Source organism: Chelonia mydas, chromosome 16 (genome assembly GCF_015237465.2).
Source record: "Chelonia mydas isolate rCheMyd1 chromosome 16, rCheMyd1.pri.v2, whole genome shotgun sequence".
NCBI lineage: Eukaryota > Metazoa > Chordata > Testudines > Cheloniidae > Chelonia > Chelonia mydas.
Genome location: NC_057857.1, coordinates 5,957,465 through 5,977,342, shown reverse-complemented (window position 1 = coordinate 5,977,342; position 19,878 = coordinate 5,957,465). Strand labels below are relative to the sequence as shown.

At 50.9% G+C, this 19,878-nt stretch overlaps 2 protein-coding genes across 11 annotated transcripts; one reads left to right on the top strand and one right to left on the bottom strand.

Annotated features, from left to right (window-relative positions):
* Positions 1–244: 244 nt before the first annotated feature.
* On the bottom strand, positions 245–8,364 carry LOC102944173 (zinc finger protein 436). Of its 8 annotated transcripts, none has more exons than XM_043530358.1 (6): positions 8,188–8,364; positions 7,582–7,622; positions 6,788–6,914; positions 3,956–4,072; positions 1,916–2,685; positions 245–1,746 (listed from the first exon to the last, which is right to left on the bottom strand). In XM_043530358.1, the coding sequence occupies exons 2-6, from the start codon at positions 7,603–7,605 to the stop codon at positions 1,708–1,710; spliced, it is 1,077 nt and encodes a 358-aa protein (XP_043386293.1). In that variant the 5' UTR covers positions 7,606–7,622; positions 8,188–8,364; the 3' UTR covers positions 245–1,707. The 8 variants fall into 8 exon arrangements, with proteins under 8 accessions (XP_043386293.1, XP_043386295.1, XP_043386294.1 ...); XM_043530360.1 differs by having other exon boundaries at positions 1,916–2,682; XM_043530359.1 differs by having other exon boundaries at positions 3,956–4,069.
* Positions 8,365–12,251: 3,887 nt separating this feature from the next.
* On the top strand, positions 12,252–18,222 carry LOC102944405 (zinc finger protein 436). 3 transcript variants are annotated; one of them, XM_037880012.2, is made up of 3 exons: positions 12,252–12,504; positions 15,009–15,114; positions 15,486–18,222. In XM_037880012.2, the coding sequence occupies exons 2-3, from the start codon at positions 15,075–15,077 to the stop codon at positions 16,454–16,456; spliced, it is 1,011 nt and encodes a 336-aa protein (XP_037735940.1). In that variant the 5' UTR covers positions 12,252–12,504; positions 15,009–15,074; the 3' UTR covers positions 16,457–18,222. The 3 variants fall into 3 exon arrangements, with proteins under 3 accessions (XP_037735940.1, XP_037735941.1, XP_037735942.1); XM_037880013.2 differs by having other exon boundaries at positions 12,253–12,504; positions 15,489–18,222; XM_037880014.2 differs by lacking the exon at positions 12,252–12,504 and having other exon boundaries at positions 15,055–15,186.
* Positions 18,223–19,878: the final 1,656 nt, after the last annotated feature.

The following is a 19,878-nucleotide window of genomic DNA, read 5'->3' as shown; positions in this document are numbered from 1 at the left end:
GGGTTCCAAAGAGCATGGATCCAGACTGTTCTCAGTAGTAGCTGATGACAGAACAAGGAGTAATGGTCTCAAGTTGCAGTGGGGGAGGTTTAGGTTGGATATTAGGAAAAACTTTTTCATTAGGAGGGTGGTGAAACACTGGAATGCATTACCTAGGGAGGTGGTGGAATCTCCTTCCTTAGAAGTTTTTAAGGTCAGGCTTGACAAAGCCCTAGCTGGGATGATTTAGTTGGGGATTGGTCCTGCTTTGAGCAGGGGGTGGGACTAGATGACCTCCTGAGGTCCCTTCCAACCCTGATATTCTATGGTTCTATGATTCTATGATATAGGATACAAAATTAATACCTGCTCTGGGCTAGAGCCTCAGGTACACCCACTATAACAACAGACATTGTATTGTTACAACATAACAATTCTCAGAAGCACTGTCCCAGGAAGTGCGGAGTGTCCAAGGCTTAGTCTATTTATTGACATCAAAACATGGGCTAATTGTGTTACCTTGCCTACTGAGGAGTCACACAAGCACAATCCCCCAGATTGCATCCCACTGGGGTAGTGAAGGGTTATTTTCTAGGGGCATTGATTTGTTTTTAGTTTTGGTTTTTTAATTGGTTTGGTTTGTTTAATCAATTAATAGGAATTCTGTGACTCATCACAATGATCTCCAAATTTACAAGCATAACAACCGGTATTAACAAGTAAGAGGATGTAATTCTTTGTGCAGTGGTTTAAAAATCTAGCTCCGATCCATCTCTCTTCTGTGAAGGAAGCCCCAACCTCGCTGACACCTTGCTCTGACTACCCTTATTAAGATGTGATTTATGTGCCCAGCTCCCACAGAAATCCAATAACTCCTTCTGGTGCTTTTGAAAACCCACCCTGAATGAACAATCCCACTGTTGAACTGACAGTCCTGGAATTTAGGGAATTAAACTCTCATTCAGCAAAGCCCTAAAACGCATGCTTATGTTCATCTCTACTCAACAAACCACTTACTAACTTTAAACACTTGCTAAAGTCTCACTGATGTCAATGGGACATAAGCATTTTAAGTGCTTTGTTGAAATGGGATCTAAAGAAGTTAAATATGATCCAGAGAGGAGAGACAAAAGTTCAAGTTGTTACCAGGCGGCAGAAGTGAATCTGCTGCTGAAAGAGTCTATATTTCCAACTTGTCAGTGAACCAGTCCTCTGGCTCTGAGTCACCACGTTGGGGTCTCACATACCTGTCTCCTGGACGTTCACAGACACTATTCGTAAATGGGCTGCATACCGAAAACTGAGTGGGAATAATTCAATCTGGGGAAATTAGCCTCTGGCACTCTGAGCACTAAGAAAATTTCCAAGACAGTGGTACCGTAACGCAAACTTTATTGAGAATTTTTAACATTTCAAACCCAAATTCCAAGGACCCACAGCAACAAATAAAGACTTTACTGAAACTGGAACCAAACTCACTGGAAAACCTCCTAAACCTGGCTTTCCAGAAACAGCACTCAATCCACTCTATAGTAAAAGGAAAAGAAGCCTCCCAAACCCTATAATTCTGGGAAAGTCCCAGCTGGTGATGGGTGAGCAGAACAAGGATCAGAGAATCCCATTGTTCTCATTTTCCTTAAGACAGAGGTGGAAGACGCAGCACAGAGAGCTGAAGTGACTTGCTCATAAGAGCAAGTGCGTTACACTGGCTGGTGTCCTGATGCTCCATCAGTGGGGTTGCTGCCACATGTGGTTTCTCTGAGGGATAGAATCATAGAATCATAGAATCATAGAATATCAGGGTTGGAAGGGACCTCAGGAGGTCATCTAGTCCAACCCCCTGCTCAAGCAGGACCAATCCACAATCAAATCATCCCAGCCAAGGCTTTGTCAAGCCTGACCTTAAAAACTTCCAAGGAAGGAGATTCTACGGGATGATGAGGGCTGAGCTCTGGCTAAAGCTTTCCACGCACTGGCCACACTCATAGGGTCTCGGTCCCGTGTGCGCTCTCTGGTGTTTAATGAGCGCTGAGTTCCAGGTGAAGCTTTTAAAGCAGCAAGAGCATTCGTAGGGTCGCTCTCCCGAGTGGGTTCTCTGGTGTTTGATGAGGTCCGAGCTCTGGCTGAAGTTCTTCCTGCACTCGGTGCATTCGTAGGGCCGCTCACCCGAGTGGACCCTCTGATGCTGGAGGAGGTGGGAGCTCTGGCTGAAGCTCCGCCCACACTCAGCGCACACGTAGGGCCGTTCCCCCGTGTGGATCCGCTGGTGCTGCACGAGGTGGGAGCTCACGCTGAAGTTCTTCCCGCACTCGGCACAGACGTGGGGCCGCTCCCCCGTGTGGATCCGCTGGTGCCTCGTAAGGGCAGAGCTCACGCTGAAGCTCTTCCCGCACTCAGCGCATGCATAGGGTCTCTCGCCCGTGTGAGTTTTCTGGTGCCTAATGAGGGCGGAGCTCACGCTGAAGCTCTTCCCACAGTCAGGGCATTCAAAGGGTCTCTCCCCCGTGTGGATCTTCCAGTGCTGGCGGAGGTGCGAGCGCTGGCGGAAGCTCTTCCCACAGGCTGCGCATTCGTAAGTTCTCTCCCCCGTGTGGATCCTCTGATGCTGAACGAGGTTTGAGCTCCCCCTGAAGCTCTTCCCGCACTCATTGCATATGGTCGGCCTATCGCCTGCGGGATTCCTCCGGGCGATGACGTCATCCCCTGCTGGAATAAAAAGAGAATCCAGACAGGAGTCATGGGTGCTCCAAATTAGTGGGTGCTTAGCTCTCACCGGCAGCCAGTTCCCCTCCCCCCCAGGGCCTCCCACCCACCAGCAGCCCCACACGCTGATCCACTCCTCCCCCTCTCTCCCAGCGCCTCTCGCCTGCCGCAATCAGGTGTCCCTCAGCGTGCAGGTGGCGCTGGTGGGGAGGGGGAGGAGCGGGGCACACTCGGAGGCGGAACTGGGTGGGAAGAGGCAGGGCAGGGGCAGAGTGGGGGCAGGAAGAGGTGGAGGAGGGGTGGGGCCTTGGGGAAAGGGGTGGTGTGGGGGCAGGACCTGGGGCTGAATGGGGGTCAAGCAGCCCTAGGGAAAGGAGGAAGCCGGCACCTGTGATTTCCTGCAAGGAGTGGGCAGGAAGGAAACCTGCGAAAAGGGAACTGAACTTGCAAAGCCATGTGTCCCTTTTGTTCCTACTGTGGCTACAAGTAACCCGATCGTCTGATCGTTTCCTTGTGCTCCCCTCATCTGTCTGTATCCATGTGTTGTCTCTTGTCTGATACTTAGATGGTCAGCTCTTTTCGTTGTGTTCGTACAGCACCTTGCACACAGGGGTCTTGGCCCAGGCCAGGGACTCTTTGGTGCTATTGCAATCCAAATCATACCTCAGACCAGAAAGAGATGAGAAGGGGAGAGTCTGACATCTCTGCCAGAGACTGTTTCCCAGAAACAGCAGCAGCAGACATGACACTGAACAGGCTGCCAGCAGCAGGCAAGGGTGTGCCCAGAGAGGAGCAAGGGGGCCTGGGACTCTGTGGCTGTTTTGCTTGCAGGCCCATCCAAAAATCCTTCACGATATAACCAGGGGAGCAGGAAACCCCATATTCCAATTTTAAGGTACATTTTAGGACATACTGCTAGAAGGCTATATCAGAAAATGGGGTTTTTTTTTAATTAGTCAAGGTTTGTTGCAATGGGACTGAAAATCAGGAATCGAATCCCTGAACTGTCCCCAGAAGACAGAGGGAAAGAGAACAATTCTGGTGCCTCACCCCTCCTGAATATACACAGAAAGGATGGGTGAGGGGACAGACCCCTGCCAGATGTGAGTTAGGATGGGTAGACAGCCCTGACTGACATCCGCCATGTGGGCATCACCCACACCAGCTATGATAGTGAAAGATAAGAGGGAGATGAGAGGACATGAAGGTGCTGCTGGATTCCCAGATCTTCATTCCACTGACAGCTCCTGAGGTGGTTTAGCCTATTCCTCACCTGTTCGAGCACCTCTTGGGATCTCCCTTTCCTGGGAGCTCTGGAGGTCTGGGACCCATGGCTCTTCCCCTCGTTCCATCTGGGAAATCACGTCAGGTTTGGGAATGGAAGATCCTGCTGAGGGAGAAAGGAAATCAGCGTCTGTCAACTATTCCTCAACTATTTGTTAGGAAGAATGGCCCCTGATTTAAACCCAGCTCCTCTTTCTGCTGGGAGGAGACGTTTTAACTCAATGGATGGGGGATGTTCCCCGAGGCCCTTGGGAAAGGCAGACAGTTGCTGGGAGAGGTGTTGTGCCCCTTATAGCTGATTCAGGGACCTGCGCACACTATGGGGACATAATCTAGGCGAAGAGAAACGAATAAGTCTGGTACTGGCGGCTATCTCTACTGCAGTGAGACCAGGGCCTCTCAGAGCATGGAACCAGCCTCAGGAGGTGAGGGGACACGAGGAGCCTCTGTAGGAGTGCCCATGTACAGGGGAATCGCACAGTTCTCTCCCCACTGGACAGCGTTCTGTCTCTGAACGTCCTTTCCTATGGGAGGAGTTGGGGAGGTGGGAGACCTTCTCCCGCAGCTTGGCGTGTTGGCCAAGGTGGCAGCCAACACATCTGCTGCCCTTCGTGCATCCTGCACAGCCACCCCTGTCTTCAAGAAGGGACTCTGACTTCTCTGCACTGCTTACTCCAGCGTCTCTGCAGGGCGGGGAGGATTGTGACTGGGAGCAAACCCTGTGCCACCTCAAGAGGCTTTTGCAACTGTGTTACCAGGGGTAGGCGTGTCTGGTGAAGGTGACTTGGACAGAGAAGCCGGTGACTGGTGGGCGTCTCTCTGACTCTGTGTGCGACTGGTATGGTATATGCTTGTCGGGGGACAGTGAGTGACTGGGTTGTGTGTGGGTTAGATTGAGGGTGTGTGGCTGTGACTGGAGAGCTGTGATTTCAGAGCCCTGAGGGAGACACTGGACCGAGGGGAGGCGGAGGGGAGGTCTGGAGAAGATTGAAAAGAAGGGATTCTGGGAGGAGGGAGGAGACGCAACGGGAGAACAGTGGAAGAGGAGGCAAAGACCACCGCGAAGGGCGGGAAAGGGGGATCCAGAGAGAAAGAGGAAGAAATAGGGAGACGAGATGTAGTGAAATACAAAGAAGAGAAGAACATAGGAACTGCCAGACTGGATCAGACTCAAGGTCCATCTAATCCAGTGTCCAGTCTCAGTCACTTGAACCGGCTGTTTCAGAGGAAGGAACAAGAAATTTCGCATTAGACAAATGTGGGATAATCTGCTCCCCATGTTAGGTCTTGCCCTCATCTCTAGTTTAAACCCTGAAGCATGAGAGTTGTATAAGGCCAGACAAGACCACTGTGATCATCTAATCTGACCTCCTGTATAACACAGGCCATATGACTTCCATAACCATTAGGCAAGTGTTACAATCATTTAATCATTCTCCTGGCTCTTCTCCAATGTATCAACATCCTTCTTGAATTATGGATGCCACAACTAGACACAGTATTCCACTAATGATCACACCAGTGCCAAACAGGGAAATAATATAACCTCCCTGTACTTACTTGATATTCCCATTTATACAGCCTAGGACCGCATTAACCCTTTTCCCCACAGGAGTGCACCAAGAACTCATGTTCTGCTGGTTATCCACCATGATCCCCAAGTCTTTCTTAGAGTCACTCCTACCCAGTACAGAGTCTCCCCATCTCGTAAGTGTGACCTAAATTCTTTGTCCCTAGATGTATAATTTTACATTTGGCCTCATTAAAACAAGTCTTGTTTTCTTGCACCCAGCTTACCAAGGGATTCAGATTGCTCTGTATCAATGACGTGTCCTCTTCATTATTTACAATTTCCCCAATCTTTGTGTCCCCTGAAAATTTTATCAGTAATAGTTTTATGTTTTTATTCTTATTATGCATATAAATGTCCTATCCTAAGTTCTTGGCCTTAATGATTTCCTAGCCTAATTATGCCTCATTTTGAATATCACACCTTTTTCATTTTGTTAACGTCCCCTTGAGAGTAGGCTGGCGAAAAGGAAAGAAGGAAGAAAACCCCAAAGGGGAGAGAGTGGGTCATGTTTTAAACATGTTTTGTAACAGAAAGGCCAGTGAGAATGTAACAATTACATCTCTGTGGATAACATTTGCGTATAAGGGGACGGGGAGGAATACCCACAAGGGCTCAATCCCTCCCCACCCCTGCAAACTGATCGCTCATTTATGGGCTACTTGAAAGGTATTGTCTGGGGTCTCTCTCTGCCACTCCAGGCCTGGCTGGATCCCCAGACATCTACAGGTGCGTCTACACTGCACACTAAGCCCAAGCTCTGACTCTGGTTTCAGCCCAAGCCCTGCTTCCATCCACACACAAATCAGTCTGACTCACATCAGCAAGCACTCAGCACCTGAGTCCTAGACCCTGCTAGTGGGGTGAGTCAGAGCTCAAGTCCTGCTGTGGCTCAGGTCCAAGCCCTGTTATTTTGAACGCGGGCCAAGCCACAGACCCGAGTCAGAAGGTCTGCATGGTGCAGTATGGATGCGTTGGTATAACTGTGAGACCTGGGTTTTGCAATTGTAAGTGTAGGTTACAATGCAGTATGGACACTCAAGCATGGGCTTGGAAACACCAAGGCCACAAACACTGCTCCTTTTAGCCCCACGGGCCTGAGTCAGTTGACCCAAGCGCTCAGACTTGGCGCCATAGGTTTTTCTTTGCAGTGTAGACGTACCCTAAAGGGCCCGGGGCCTGAGCCAAAGCTTCCCCTGGCACGTCAGCGACCACAGAGCTTCAAATAACCGAGAAGAGCTGAATCCTTACGCAGTGAGACCAGAGTCTGGTAATTCTCCTGCATGACATCCCTGTAGAGGGCCCTCTGCATATCATCCAGAAGGCCCCATTGCTCCCGAGAGAAATACACAGCCACGTCCTCAAATGTCACCAGGACCTGAAATCACAAGCATTGCCCACTCAGTACCTGCTGGTTCATGAACAATCCCGCCGCTCAAGCCATGTGCCCCAGTGTCCCATACCTTATGCTCTGTGGCACGGCATGGCAATAGCTCACCTAAAGCTCAGGTTAGACTCACCTGGCACCACGTTCTCACGGGACCCCTCAATGCAGGCCTGCTTTCCCCCAGGTGTAAGCCCACCTCGCACTCACATACCCAGCCTCAGACGTCACTGAACTCCAACATGCCAACGCTGGGAAGCCCAGAGGCAGAAAACACTCTTTGTGGCTGTGTCCTGAGCTCCAAGCACTTTTCCGTTAATTTGCCCCCATCCTGGGATCTGTGGCTTCACGTTTGGGTCTTGGCAAGACTGGGAGATTCAATCAGAAACTTCTTAATGATGCTCTATTATTCACTCATCCTGCCAGAAACAATTCCCAGCAGCCCTTGCCCAGCACAGAGAGGAAAGTGCTAAGATTTGATCCAAATGCTGTAGCTCAGGGATTTCTCCCTTCCCCTAATCATCTCCTTGATCCTACAAGCCAGCCCCTGTTCTGAACACATCCTGGCAGGCTGCTTGCACTCTCTCCCTTCCTCCACCTTCCTGTGTATTTAGTCCTCTCCCTGCATAACAAGCCCCACAGCCCCATGAAAATGCCTTACCTGAGCTGGCTCCAACGCAGCCATTTCTCTTTTCTGTCCCCCTGAAACGATCAAAAGGTGGGTGTTATTCCTCAGCTTGTCAGGGCACTGAGGGCAGATGGGGAGAGATGAGGATGGGCTCCCGAACATTTTAAAGCCCAGTCCTCTCTACAATCTTTGTCTGCGTGCAAAAGTTGCAGGCTGTGAGGGGCTGGTAAAATGCTTGATCACTTGATGATAGTGCAGATCTGGCACCTTTCGCCCGGGCTAAGAACAGCAAAATATTTTAAACCCTCCCTATACCAGCCCATGAAAAGGCAGAATAAAAAGAAGCTTTTTTGATGATGTTCCCCTGCCAGGCAGGCAACCAGTTCCATCGGCATGTTTACTAGACAGAAGCAGGAGCCTGAGGTAGGGAAAGGTGAGGGACAATTCAGTCTCATTTCTCCTCCCCTGTCCACCGCCTCTGGCTGGGAGCCGGGGTTATTGTTCCACCCCTGGAAGCACTGGACTCTCGGACCTGCATCAGCGCCAGCAAGAGCTAACAGAACTGAGAGCCTGTGTGTGTCAGCAGAGTCCCCTTCCTGCCCATCGCCAGTCAGTGCTTGAGTTCTCTCTCCCAATTACCTGCAGAGTCCTGTGTCTCCCTAGGAGACTAGTGACAGCCAGAGACAGTCCCCACCTTGGCTAGGAACAGGACCTTGCTGTGAGATCTCTCCCAGAGCCGCTCAGGCGGGCCTCTGGGCACAGCAGGGGCTGTTGCAATTGCAAATTACAGGCAGCAGCAGCTACATCTCAGGAAGCTCAGCCCCTGGTATCCAAAGCACAGGCCTAGCAAGAGCAGAGACAGGCACAGCTTCTCCTGCCACAATAACCATCACCCTCTAGTGGTCATCACCACAGAAACCTGGACACACAGCCTCCCCCACAGAGCAGTCCAGGATCCTTTCCTCATCGTTTAACGAATAGAAAATCAGAGGGGAAATAACAGCATGGGCCAGGGATAGCTCTGTCCTCCAGGGCTGTGCAGCCTCATCAGATCAGGTTCCCATGAGCCCAGTGTCCTTTTTAGTTCAGGATCCCCGTGGAACAGTGCTGGATCTCCCGGCCAAATCCCCTCCTCGCTTCTGTTAGAGGCTGCTATGTCTGAGGGGGGCAGGAGGTAACGATCAGTGGGGATTCCTGTCAATATCTCTCCTGTTGAGCCCTTCTTGATGGTTTTAAATGCGGTCGCTTTGTTCTAAACTGACCCTCTCTCTGTCTCCCACAAAGTCTCGGTTCTTTATAGCTAGGCTTAGAAGGATTCGATTTTTATCTGTAAATGTCAGTAAATGAGAGACAAGGAGGGCGAGGTAACATCTTTCATTGGTGAAAAACACAAGCTTTGGAGCACCACAGTCCTGAAGAAAATCTTGTCCCTCTCATATCCTGGGGCCAACACAGCTACAAGGACACCACAAGCGTCAATAAACGTCGATTTCACCGGACACAGACCGACGTGAAAATATTTCCGTCAATAATCAAAATGTAGAGAAAGGCAAAGTACAAAAAATGCCACTTGAGAACTTTGATTTAAGGATATTTACGTCGTGTATCCTGACACTTGATGTTGACTGTTTGTGTTTCAGTGGTTACAAAGGTTTAACTTTATGAATTTCAGTGTCTGCTGTCACTAAACAATTCGTGTCTGGTCCCCGCCATGTATATTTTCCCTACAACTGTGAAAGTGTGGATGGATAAAAATCGAAGACAATGCTTAAAAATAAAAATCAATATTATCCATTAAAACTGTAGGAAAAAAAAAAAAGAATTCTGCCAAGCTTCTCTCTGTCTCTCAGCCTCCCCCAATCCCAGGTATATCCCACGGCAGTTCCCCTCTGAATCTCTCAGGCCCTCTCTCCCATCTCCTGGAGGGGCTGTGTAGAATTGTCAATAGCCTATTTTCCAGGGCTTTATCCAATTTTACCTAGATTTTCAATGTCCCTAGTGATGGAGGCTACTGCTCCTTCTCTTGAGGGGGAGACTATTCCACATGGCCAAAGTCTCCTCATCATTAGGAATTGTTTTCTTGTAGCCTGCCCCTCCGGGGGACTGAATAAGGGACAAATAAGCCAGCCTCTCTCCTGGAGCTAGAGAACGGAGGTTGGGGGGGCAAGGAAACAGAGTAACAAGCTAGATTTCAAAAGTTTTTTAATGAGTTTTTTTTATTTAAACTAGATTGTAAAGTCCCCAAACATCTCCACATCCTGAATTTCAAGAGCAGCAACACCCTGACCCAGCAGCAAAAGGAAGAGAAACAAACAATGGCTAGTGCCTAACAATGGAAGCTGAGCCCCATCTTCTAAACAAGGACATGAGAAACCAAGAGAAAACACTATATAAAAAGTAATGAATGTTCTAGAGAAGGTACACAATAATACAAGAACATGGGGACAATCAAGGAAATTGACAGGTGGTCAGTTCAAAACTGACAAAAGGAACTACTTTTATAGAGAATGAATAATTAGCCTGTGGAACTCATTGCCACAACATGTTATAGAAGTTTTAAAAAAACTAGAGAAGGAAGGATGGCCAGTGGCTAAGGCTCTAGCCTAGGACTTGGAAGATCTGGATTCAATTCCCAGTTCCCTGCTCTGCCACAAACTTCTTGTGTGACCTGGGGCAGGTCATAATCTCCCTGCGCCTCAGCTCCCCACATGTGAAATGGGAATAGTAGCACTCCCCTACCTCAAAGAGTATAAATACTTTAAAGTTTGTGAGGTACTCAGATACCATGTTAGTGGGGGTGTAAAAATAGATAGCTCTGCGGAATTTAGAGAAGGATTGTTATATGTGTAACAAGAATATCTTGTGATGTAGTAACAAAATAATAACCCCTAAAACCAGGAGTCTTGGAAATGATACAAACCCTCATGCTTCAGGACATAAGTCAGGGGTGGCAAAATCTCAGCTCTTTTACAGTTAAATTGTGGCTCACAGAGCCCTCCAGACCCCTCTCCCCAATTCTCCGCTTACCAGACTGGGGTGGGGAGGGAGCTCAGGGCTTCTCCTTTAGCAGGAGCCCCGAGTCCCTGCAGGCACCTCCTGCAGGGCTGAAACCCCAAGACCTCCCCACCCCACAGGGCAGAAGTCCCTAGCCCCACCACCCTGCAGCACAGAGAAGCCCCGAGCCTGGCAGGCACACCTGGCTCTCGAATTTCTGAAGATTATTGTATGCAGCTCAGAGGGTCAGTAAGTTTGGCCAACCCTGGCATAAGCCAACCTTTAACTATTGGGAGTTAGGAGGAATTTCCCCTGGGTTCTCCGCTCTGTCCTCCAGACAGACACGCATGCTTCAGTACCTATGAGCATAGCATATGCTGGGGGAATCAATAGGCAGATCGTGGGCCAAATCCAGACTGCCAGTAGGGCAGTTTTCAACCAGAATGCCTGGTCAAAAAGGGACCCTGGCAGGGCCATTCCTTAGTGGCAAAGCAGGGCTAAGGCAGGCTCCCTGACTGCCCTGGCTCCGCATGGCACCCAGAAGCGGCAGCATATCCTGTGGCTCCTAGGCACAGGGGCTGCCAGGGGGCTCCACACGCTGCCCCCACCCCGAGCGCTGGCTCCTCAGCTCCCATTGGCCAGGAACCGCAGCCAATAGGAGTTGTGTAGATAGCACCTGCAGGCACGGGCATCATAGAGAGCTCCCTGGCTCCTCTGCCTAGGAGCCAGACATGCCAGCCACTTCTGGGAGCCACACAGAGCCAGGGCGGGCAGGGAGCCTGCCTCAGCCCTGCTGTACTACCAACCGGGATTGACCTGAGGTAAACGCCACCCACCTAGGAGCCAGACATGCCACTGCTTCCCGGGAGCTGCCTGAGGTCAGCGTCACCTAGGAGCCAGCCCGCATCCCAAACCCCCCAACCCCAATCCTGAGCCCCCTCCTGCACCCAGACTCCCTCCTGGATCCCACACCCCCTTCTGCACTCCAACCCTCTGCCCCAGCTCTGAGACCCCTCCTGCACCCCAAACTCCTCATCCCCACCCCACAGCCCATATCCCCAGCCGGAGCCTGCACCCCCTCCCACACCCCAAACCCCTCATCCCCTGCCCCAGCCCTGAGCCACCTCCTGTACCCTAACTCCCTCCCAGAGCCCGCACCCTGCACCCGCTCCTGCATCCCAATCCCCTGCCCGGACCCCCCTCCCGCACCCCAAACCCCTCATCCCCGGCCCCATCCCGGAGCCCTCACCCCCACCCGCACCCCATCCCTTTCTCCCAGCCCAGTGAAAGTGAGTGAGGGTGGGGAAAAGCGAGCGACGGAGAGAGGGGGGATGGTGTGAGTGGGGGCGGGGCCTTGGGGAAGGGGCGGGGAAGGAGGCGGGGCCAGGGTGTTTGGTTTTGTGCAATTAGAAAGTTGGCAACTCTACCTACCAGACGCTTTCGAAATCTTTTTATTTACTTCTTATCTTTAGTTATTATTTTTGTATTATTTTCTCTGGAGTCTGGCTCTTGACTATACCTTGGCCAAGAAATTTGGACCTTGCCAACAAATAATTGATTACCCCGGCATACGCTCCGTGGGAGCGGGTTCCGCTGAACTGCTCACAGCCTCTGCTCGCCACCTGTGCAAAATTCACAAGCGTTCCCCTAGCTGTTGCCACTAGAGGGTGATGGCTGTTGGGAAAAGACAGGAGGCTGCTTCTCTTTCTGCCTCTGCATTGCCTGTCCTCGGGATTTTAAGGATGAGCTTCCCGGGTGAGAAGGGCCCTTTTCCAGCTCCCTTCTCTCCAGGAGCCCAGAGCAAGGAGCTGCTGATCTCCCATGTCCAGGGGGCCCTGGGCTGCTGAGAGGCATGATTTAAAGTGACACTGCAAAACAAAAATGGGCCCCGTCCCTGGCTGTAACTACTGTCTCAGGGAAGCAAACAGATTCTACAGTCACCTTCTGAGCCAGGAACTGCAGGTAATTGAAAGAGAAGGCAGGAAAGTATCTGTAACTGCCTTCTCCTTCCCCCCTACCCCACTGCTGCCCCCTGTGTGCCTGAGCCCCAGATCCGCTCCCTGCACAGACTCACTGTTATTGTCCTAGCCTGGGCAGAGAGATCACACTGGAAATGTAACAGGGATCAACCTGCCAGCTGGAGGGCGAGTGCCACTGGGAAAGGAGAGAGACTGAAAGGGGCAGAAGGAGAAATAAGAGCTCCAAGATACGAGCTCCCAGATCTCGCAACTGCATCATCCTTGGGCCAGTTTGCTTTCCTTTTAACCAGAGGGGGGAACAAAAATCAAAGCCAGTTCCCTTCCTCTTCATAGTAAACACACTTCTGAGGGAATATGCTGCCCTGGGGAGCAATGTCACCGCAATGGCTCATTTTATTCTGTTGTTGTATGGCGTTTTGTTCATCGATGGCCAGGATTTAATATTTCTACAGACAGGATAAAATCCTGCCCCCATGACTTCAAGGATTTCCCCCCCTGATTTTTTTGTTTTTTTCCCTGAAGCAACTGGTTTGGCCACCATCCGGGAAGGCTGTCTGACCAGCTGCACCTTTGGTCTGACAAGTCCCGGTTTTGCGTTCTTTGTGTCTGCCTCTTTGTAAGCTCTTTAACTTCACCTCTGCGTTTTGCATCAGGCTGAGGACACTGCCAGAACTTGATAAATAAAATAGGAGGGTAATTTCCCTGTCCTCAGAGCTTTCCGTGAGGACAGGAGTGTAGTGCTTGAGCAGTCACTCAGCTGTACAGCATTCCTGTGTCCTCTCCACACCCGGCCTGTCCGTGGTCGCTCTGCAGATGTAGAGATGAACACAGGGCGGCTGGAACAATTTGCATAGTGGGGGTGCTGAGAGCGATTGCACCAAACTGTAAATCCAGTGGAAACCACTTCAAGCCAGGGTGTGCGGCAGCACCCCCCGCACCTCTAGTCCCCGCACCCATGAACAAGCAACAGGCTTCGTACTTGATTTTTGCCTAAGTCGTCAGGTCCCCTTCAGTGGGAGGGCTCCACATTTCCTACAAGGGAGCACAACGCATCTGCCAGCAGAGAGGCGATGTTCCCAGATGGTCTGGTTGCAGGGCATGCAGTCCGCTTGCCTCAGAGTCCCACACTTGGTGTAGCCAGGAGTTCTGAAATAATATTGCCACTCTTAGGAACGTACAGTTCTTCTGGCCCTGCCAGCCTCAAGCCATTCCTTCAGCCTGGAGGCAGGGTCTCCACAAACCTCCATCTAAGGGCCGTGCTTGACTCCTCAGCCACCCATTGCCCTGGGTGTATTACCACAGGATCTCCCTAGAAGAGCTGTACCTGGGAATATGGTTGGCTGGCTCTGAGCTCCCACCACCCTCTTACAGTCTATGGCCCACCCACGAAGCACCCAGGCCTACCCAAATATGAGCAGGGCTCTAGCCCTGCTGGAGCATCGCTCCAGCACTTGAACTGCACTCCAGCACCTCTGGTTTGTCATTTTCTGAGGAACCCCACGCTCCTGCCCAGCTCGGCAGGCGAAGCCCCCACACCTAGCAGGGCCAGGAAGGGAGCAGGGAGGCCCCCACCTGCACACGCACCATGTGAGGTTGCGGCTGGCTGCTCCAGACCTGCAAGCAGCAAGAGCCAACAGGACAGGGCAGGTAGCCAGGCCCAGCCCCATGGGACAGGGGCTGCCTCTGCAGGGTGAGTGCAGGACAGGCTCACTCTCCAACCCCTCCCTTGGGGCCTCCCCTACACACCGGGCCGGGACAGAGACTGGACAGTGACATACACACTGGAGAGTGGGGCCTGATACCCCACTGGGAATGGCTTCCTCCCACCCATCCACAGGGGGTGGGGACTTGCCCTACCCATGCCCCTAGAGCACCCTTCCCTACAGAGCTGGGAGCCTGGTCACTCCCCCCCGCCGCCACTGATAGAGAGCCACCCCCTGGAAGCAGAGCCCTCCCAGCACTGACTCCTGCTCCCTGTGCAGGTGTCAGGGCAGCTCCTCAGCCTCAAGGGAGACAAGCTGCATCTCACCCCACATTTCACTCCCAGAGCGGTGTGTGCATCGGGGGTAGATCATAGAATCATAGACTATCAGGGTTGGAAGGGACCTCAGGAGGTCATCTAGTCCAACCCCCTGCTCAAAGCAGGACCAATCCCCAACTAAATACTAGATACTGCCTTCAGCCAGTTTAGTTTCTCTTGCTTCTTCCCCAACTCAGCCCCAAGGGGTCGGCTTACACTCGGGCAGCTAGCCCATGTCACAATGTCATCTTAAATGAGCTAGCGTGAGTCGGTCATTGCCTGCCCACTCACCTTTCCATTCCTAGCTATGCCAATAGCCTCCAAGAACATTTTCCCCTCTGTTGAGATCAGCTATATCTGCCATCAGAAAGGAAGCATCATTTAAAAACCATGCACCATTTTTGTAACAAATGCTCTGCAAACGTGTGACAAACCCTGATCTCACCCACTTCCTTTCCCCTGAGCAGGACTGCCCGTTCTGAAACCGGCTGTGATCCCTGACAGAACAAGGAGAAAAGCTGTGGGTCCCAGATATGCAAGGCCATGAGGTGATTGTGAGCTGTGCCCACACAGGTGAGGAGTAAGCTTGCACCAATCCCAAAACTCAATGAACGGAGAAGAATCGTGGAATTCCATCCAAGCTTTGTAAGACCTCGCCATTCTGTCATCCCGCCTCCTTCACTGCAGTAACCTAGACATTCAGGGCTTCCCACCCATCCAAACTGATATGAAACAGGGGTCCTTCCCCTGGCCCATCCTTTATCTATGGCTCAGGTGGGATTTTGAGGCACCATAAGTCCCCCTCCCAGAGAAAGGGTTTTGTGGAGTTTAGTTCTGGTGACTTTTAATATTCATGACAAGCCCCACTGCCCTTCCTGCTCCTGAGGTTCTCTTTGTCCCCAGTGCAGGGAGCAAATCATGGCTGGATTCCTTTTTCATTCCAGCAGGTGATGGGATGCCGAGAGAGAATGAGGAGCAGAAGCCCCTGCATGAAGCCCCTGAGATGGTGGAGCCTCCTGTGACTTTACCCACGAGATCCCAGAGCCCTGAGTGGGGAGGAGCCCATGAGACTCGGTGCAGGTCAGAAAGGCGGCGGAAGAACCCGCTGGCGCAGAGCTGGGGTAAATCTGCTCAGGTGGGCAATGGCCTCGCCCACCAGGAGAGACCAAACACGTGCGCGGACTGCGGGAAGAGCTTCAACAAGAGCTCGTCTCTGACTATCCATCAGAGAACCCACACAGGGGAGCGGCCCTATGCCTGCCCCGAGTGCGGGAAACGCTTCACCCAGAGCTCCACCTTCCTGCGGCACCAACGGATCCACACTGGCGAGCGGCCCTATGACTGCGCCGAGTGCGGAAAGAGCTTCCGGGTCAGCTCCCACCTGGTCCGACACCAGCGGATCCACACGGGGGAGCGGCCCTATGTGTGCGCCGAGTGCGGGCGGAGCTTCAGCGTCAGCTCCCACCTGGTGCAGCACCAGCGGACGCACACGGGCGAGCGGCCCTACCGCTGCGCGTGCGGGAAGAGCTTCAGCCTGAGCTCCCACCTCCTGCAGCACTGGACCATCCACACGGGCGAGCGGCCCTACCAGTGCGCCCAGTGTGGGCGGAGCTTCTCCATGAGCTCTGCCCTCATCAGGCACCAGAGACTCCACGCAGCCGACGCGCCCCGCCAGTGCGCCCAGTGCGGGAAAAGCTTCAGCCGCGGCTCGGAGCTGAGCGAGCACCAGAAGATCCACACGGGGGAGCGGCAGCACGAGTGCGCCCAGTGCGGGAAGAGCTTCAGCGCAAGGTCCAATCTCCTCCAGCATCAGCGGACCCACGCAGGCGAGAGGCCCTACGCCTGTGCCCACTGTGGGCGGAGCTTCAGCCGGAGCTCGAACCTTATTACACACCAGAGGATCCACACAGGCTAAGAGCCCAGCACCTGTGAAGTCCATGGACCAACAGCTACAGGCCACATCCCATCCAAGACGCGGCCTGGCATGGAATCCAGGGCATCTCCTCCTTTTGGGGCATGTGGAGCTCTTTCCCACTCGTGTGCTGCTCTTGGGAATGCAGTGGGGTGAGGAGACAATGAGGAGATGCTGTGGGAAGGGATAGTTTGGGGTTCGGGATGCAAGGTGATGGGGACCAGGAAAGGAGGCAGAAGTGGGTGTTGTTGCTGAGTCATGAGTGGTTTGAGATGGGTGAGGGAACGGAGCAGGGTTCCCAGGTAACTCTGGGCCTGTTTGAGGATCAGTGAATTTGCATACTTACATTCTCTTTTTTCCTTTTTATTAGCTGGCAAATCTTTTTTTCATTTGGGTTGCCTGGGGAATCCTGAGCCGTGCATGTCTTGGCCTGGGGCAGGGAGTGAGCTGGTCAAAGAAGGGCGTTCTGAGATGCCCTCCAATTAAGGAAAGTTTGGAGTGTTAAAATCCAGCCAAGCTTCTTGGGACAAGTAAACACATCAGAGGCTAAATGCATGTGAAACCAGATAATCTAAATGGCAGTTTGTTGAAAACCAATAAACTGATTTTGCAGGGGGGAAAAAAAAAGTCAAAACTAACAACAGGGCAGCTATATTGATCGTTGTGTTCATTTTCATACCAAAATCGTGAAAAGCCTCCATTCTTAATTTAAATGAAACTGCCACCAAATTTCTAGTCTGCTGCAACAGAGCACTGTGGAATCCAGAGACTTTGCTGTAAGATTTAGGTTCAGCTGCTGTGGGGTCTTGGATAGAGGACATGGCCATATAGGCATTTGCAACCGGAGGTTGGCTCTATAGCGATGTCAAGTTAAAATGGCCAAATTAAATAAAAACCCTCCCGTTTCTCTCTTGGGGTCACTGCTGCACACAGTTAGTACCATGCAGCCTGCGTACTAACCTACGTAGTCCCACTGACTTCAGTGTGACTGCAGACATTAGTAGGTACTATGCTTGATAAGCATTGGCATGACTGGGCCCTTATTTGGTATGAGTTTCCCTTGTGCCTGTACAGAATGCGTGTTCTCCATCCGGTTTCATGTAGAAGTGTTTGCTCTGATTTCCAAAAGTTAATAATATGTTTGACCATCGAAAACGCAACATCAATCAATTGTACCGTAGAGTGGTGATATGTATCAAAGTGGGAGTGAAAGGTTGGGGGCTTCATATCGTGTGACTGTAGGTGCGGCTCTGAAAATTGACTAAATTGGGACATTCCCAGAACACGAATAAGAACATCTGTGAATTGTGCACCTTTTACCAATCAGGAACTGAACCAACTGTATGCAGCACACTGAAGAAAAAGAAGCCCATGGCTCTGTGATGCTGCTGGCGTCTCGGCCTTCACTTTGGTCGCTAAAGAAAACAGCATGCTCTCTCCCCCAGGTTCTGCCGCACTTTGCCAAAGGAGTTGCCAGAGCTTTCCTGAGCCTGCTCCAGGGCTGGTATAATAAAGCTGAGTTAATCTCCACACGGACCCTGTTTGGAACTAATTAGCGAGAAGGTAAAACAAGCAAGGAAACAGAATGGGATGAAAAGACACATTAGAAAGGGGAAGCGGGCTTTAAAATATTTAGAGACCTTCTGGCTAGACCCTACCGAGCAAACACAGAACTGAGAGTTTATCAGGTCAAGACTAGTTGGATGATGAAGAACCGAGGGGGTGGTTCTTTTAAGTTTGTTTCCATATTAAATAACAAGTATAAGGTGTCTCAGATTCTCTTTACAACTGTCTCCTCTTATTTGCTGCTTTAACCATACCCAGGGCCTGGACACACTGGACCTAAAATGTGCACTCATACTAGTTAGTGATGGAAAAGATGCAGTGAGACTGGGTTTCAAAGGCAAGGATAATTATACAAATGTCTACACAGTGCTGTTTGCAATGGATACTAAAGCTTGTTGGAACATAGCTTTTCTTCCACAGAAAATTTTGAGTATTCACCAAAAAAATCAAAAACTGAAATATTTCTGCCAAAAAAATGATATACAGTAGTTCAATTCTGAAATGCCACCGCGGTGCCTCCTGGGAGTTGTGGTTCAGATGTTTCATACTCCCACTGTCCTCTATTGGCTGGACTCGCTGGTCAGACTACATTTCTCATGAGGCCTCACAATCTCCTGTCTTGGTGAGGGGAGCAGTGCATCATGACAGGGGCACCGCTGGGGATGTTCCATTTTTTAATGAAAATTCAAGATTTTCCACTGAAAGCAGACACATTTTTGCAAAAAAATTATTTTGTTGAAAACCCAGTTTTCTTCTGAAAAATGGCTTTGACTGAAAATTCTTAACCACCTCTAAGTGATGCCCTTGGGATAATCACAGCTTTGCACTCGGTTAATTTAACAAACAATGTAGGCCATACTTACAGGATGGGGGACTCTATCCTGGGAAGCAGTGACTCTGAAAAAGATTTGGGGCTCATGGTTGATAATCAACTAAACATGAGTTCCCAGTCTGAAGCTGTGGCCAAAAAAGCTAATGCAATCCTGGGATGTCTAAACATGGGAATCTTGAGTAGCAGTAGAGAGGTTATTATACCTCTGTATTTGGCACTGGTGCGACTGCTGCTGGAATCCTGTGTCCAGTTCTGGTGCCCACAATTCGTGAAGGATGTTAATAAATTGGAGAGGGTTCAGAGAAGAGCTACAAGAATGATTAAAGGAGTAGAAACCCTGCCTTATAGTGATAGACGCAAGGAGCTCGATCTATTTAGTGTAAAGAGAAGGTTGTGGGTTGACTTGATCACAGTATAAGTACCTACATGAGGAACAAATATTTAATAAGGGGCTCTTCAATCTAGCAGAGAAAGGTGTAACACGATCCAATGACTGGAGGTTGAAGCTGGACAAATTCAGACAGGAAGTTAAGCCTACATATTTGACAGTGAGCATTATTAAACATTGGGGCAACTTCCCAAGGGTTGTGGTGGATCCTCCATCACTGACCATTTTTAAATGAGCACTGGATTTTTTCTAAAAGCTCTGCTCTAGGAATTAGTGTAGGGCAGTTCTCTGGCCTGTGTTATACAAGAAGTCAGAACAGTCAATAACAATGGTCCCTTCTGGCCTTGGAATCTATGACACCGTAATACTGAATTTTTGGGGCTTGTCAGATTTGGGATTGGAATAATCACAACATTCTTGTGATTTTTTTTTTACGCTTATGTCACAGGGTCCATTCACTGCTCATGGCACCTCCTGCTGGCTGGCTTCTGTGTATTAGTGCTCCCACTCCGGTGATGTCGTCTCCCATGCGGTCTTGCCCTGCTGCCCCTCTCACTCCAGGGACTGCAGTCTCCTCTTCGTGGCTTGGCCCTCCGGCCAGGTCACTAATGTCCTCCCCTTCTGGGGAATTCACCATCT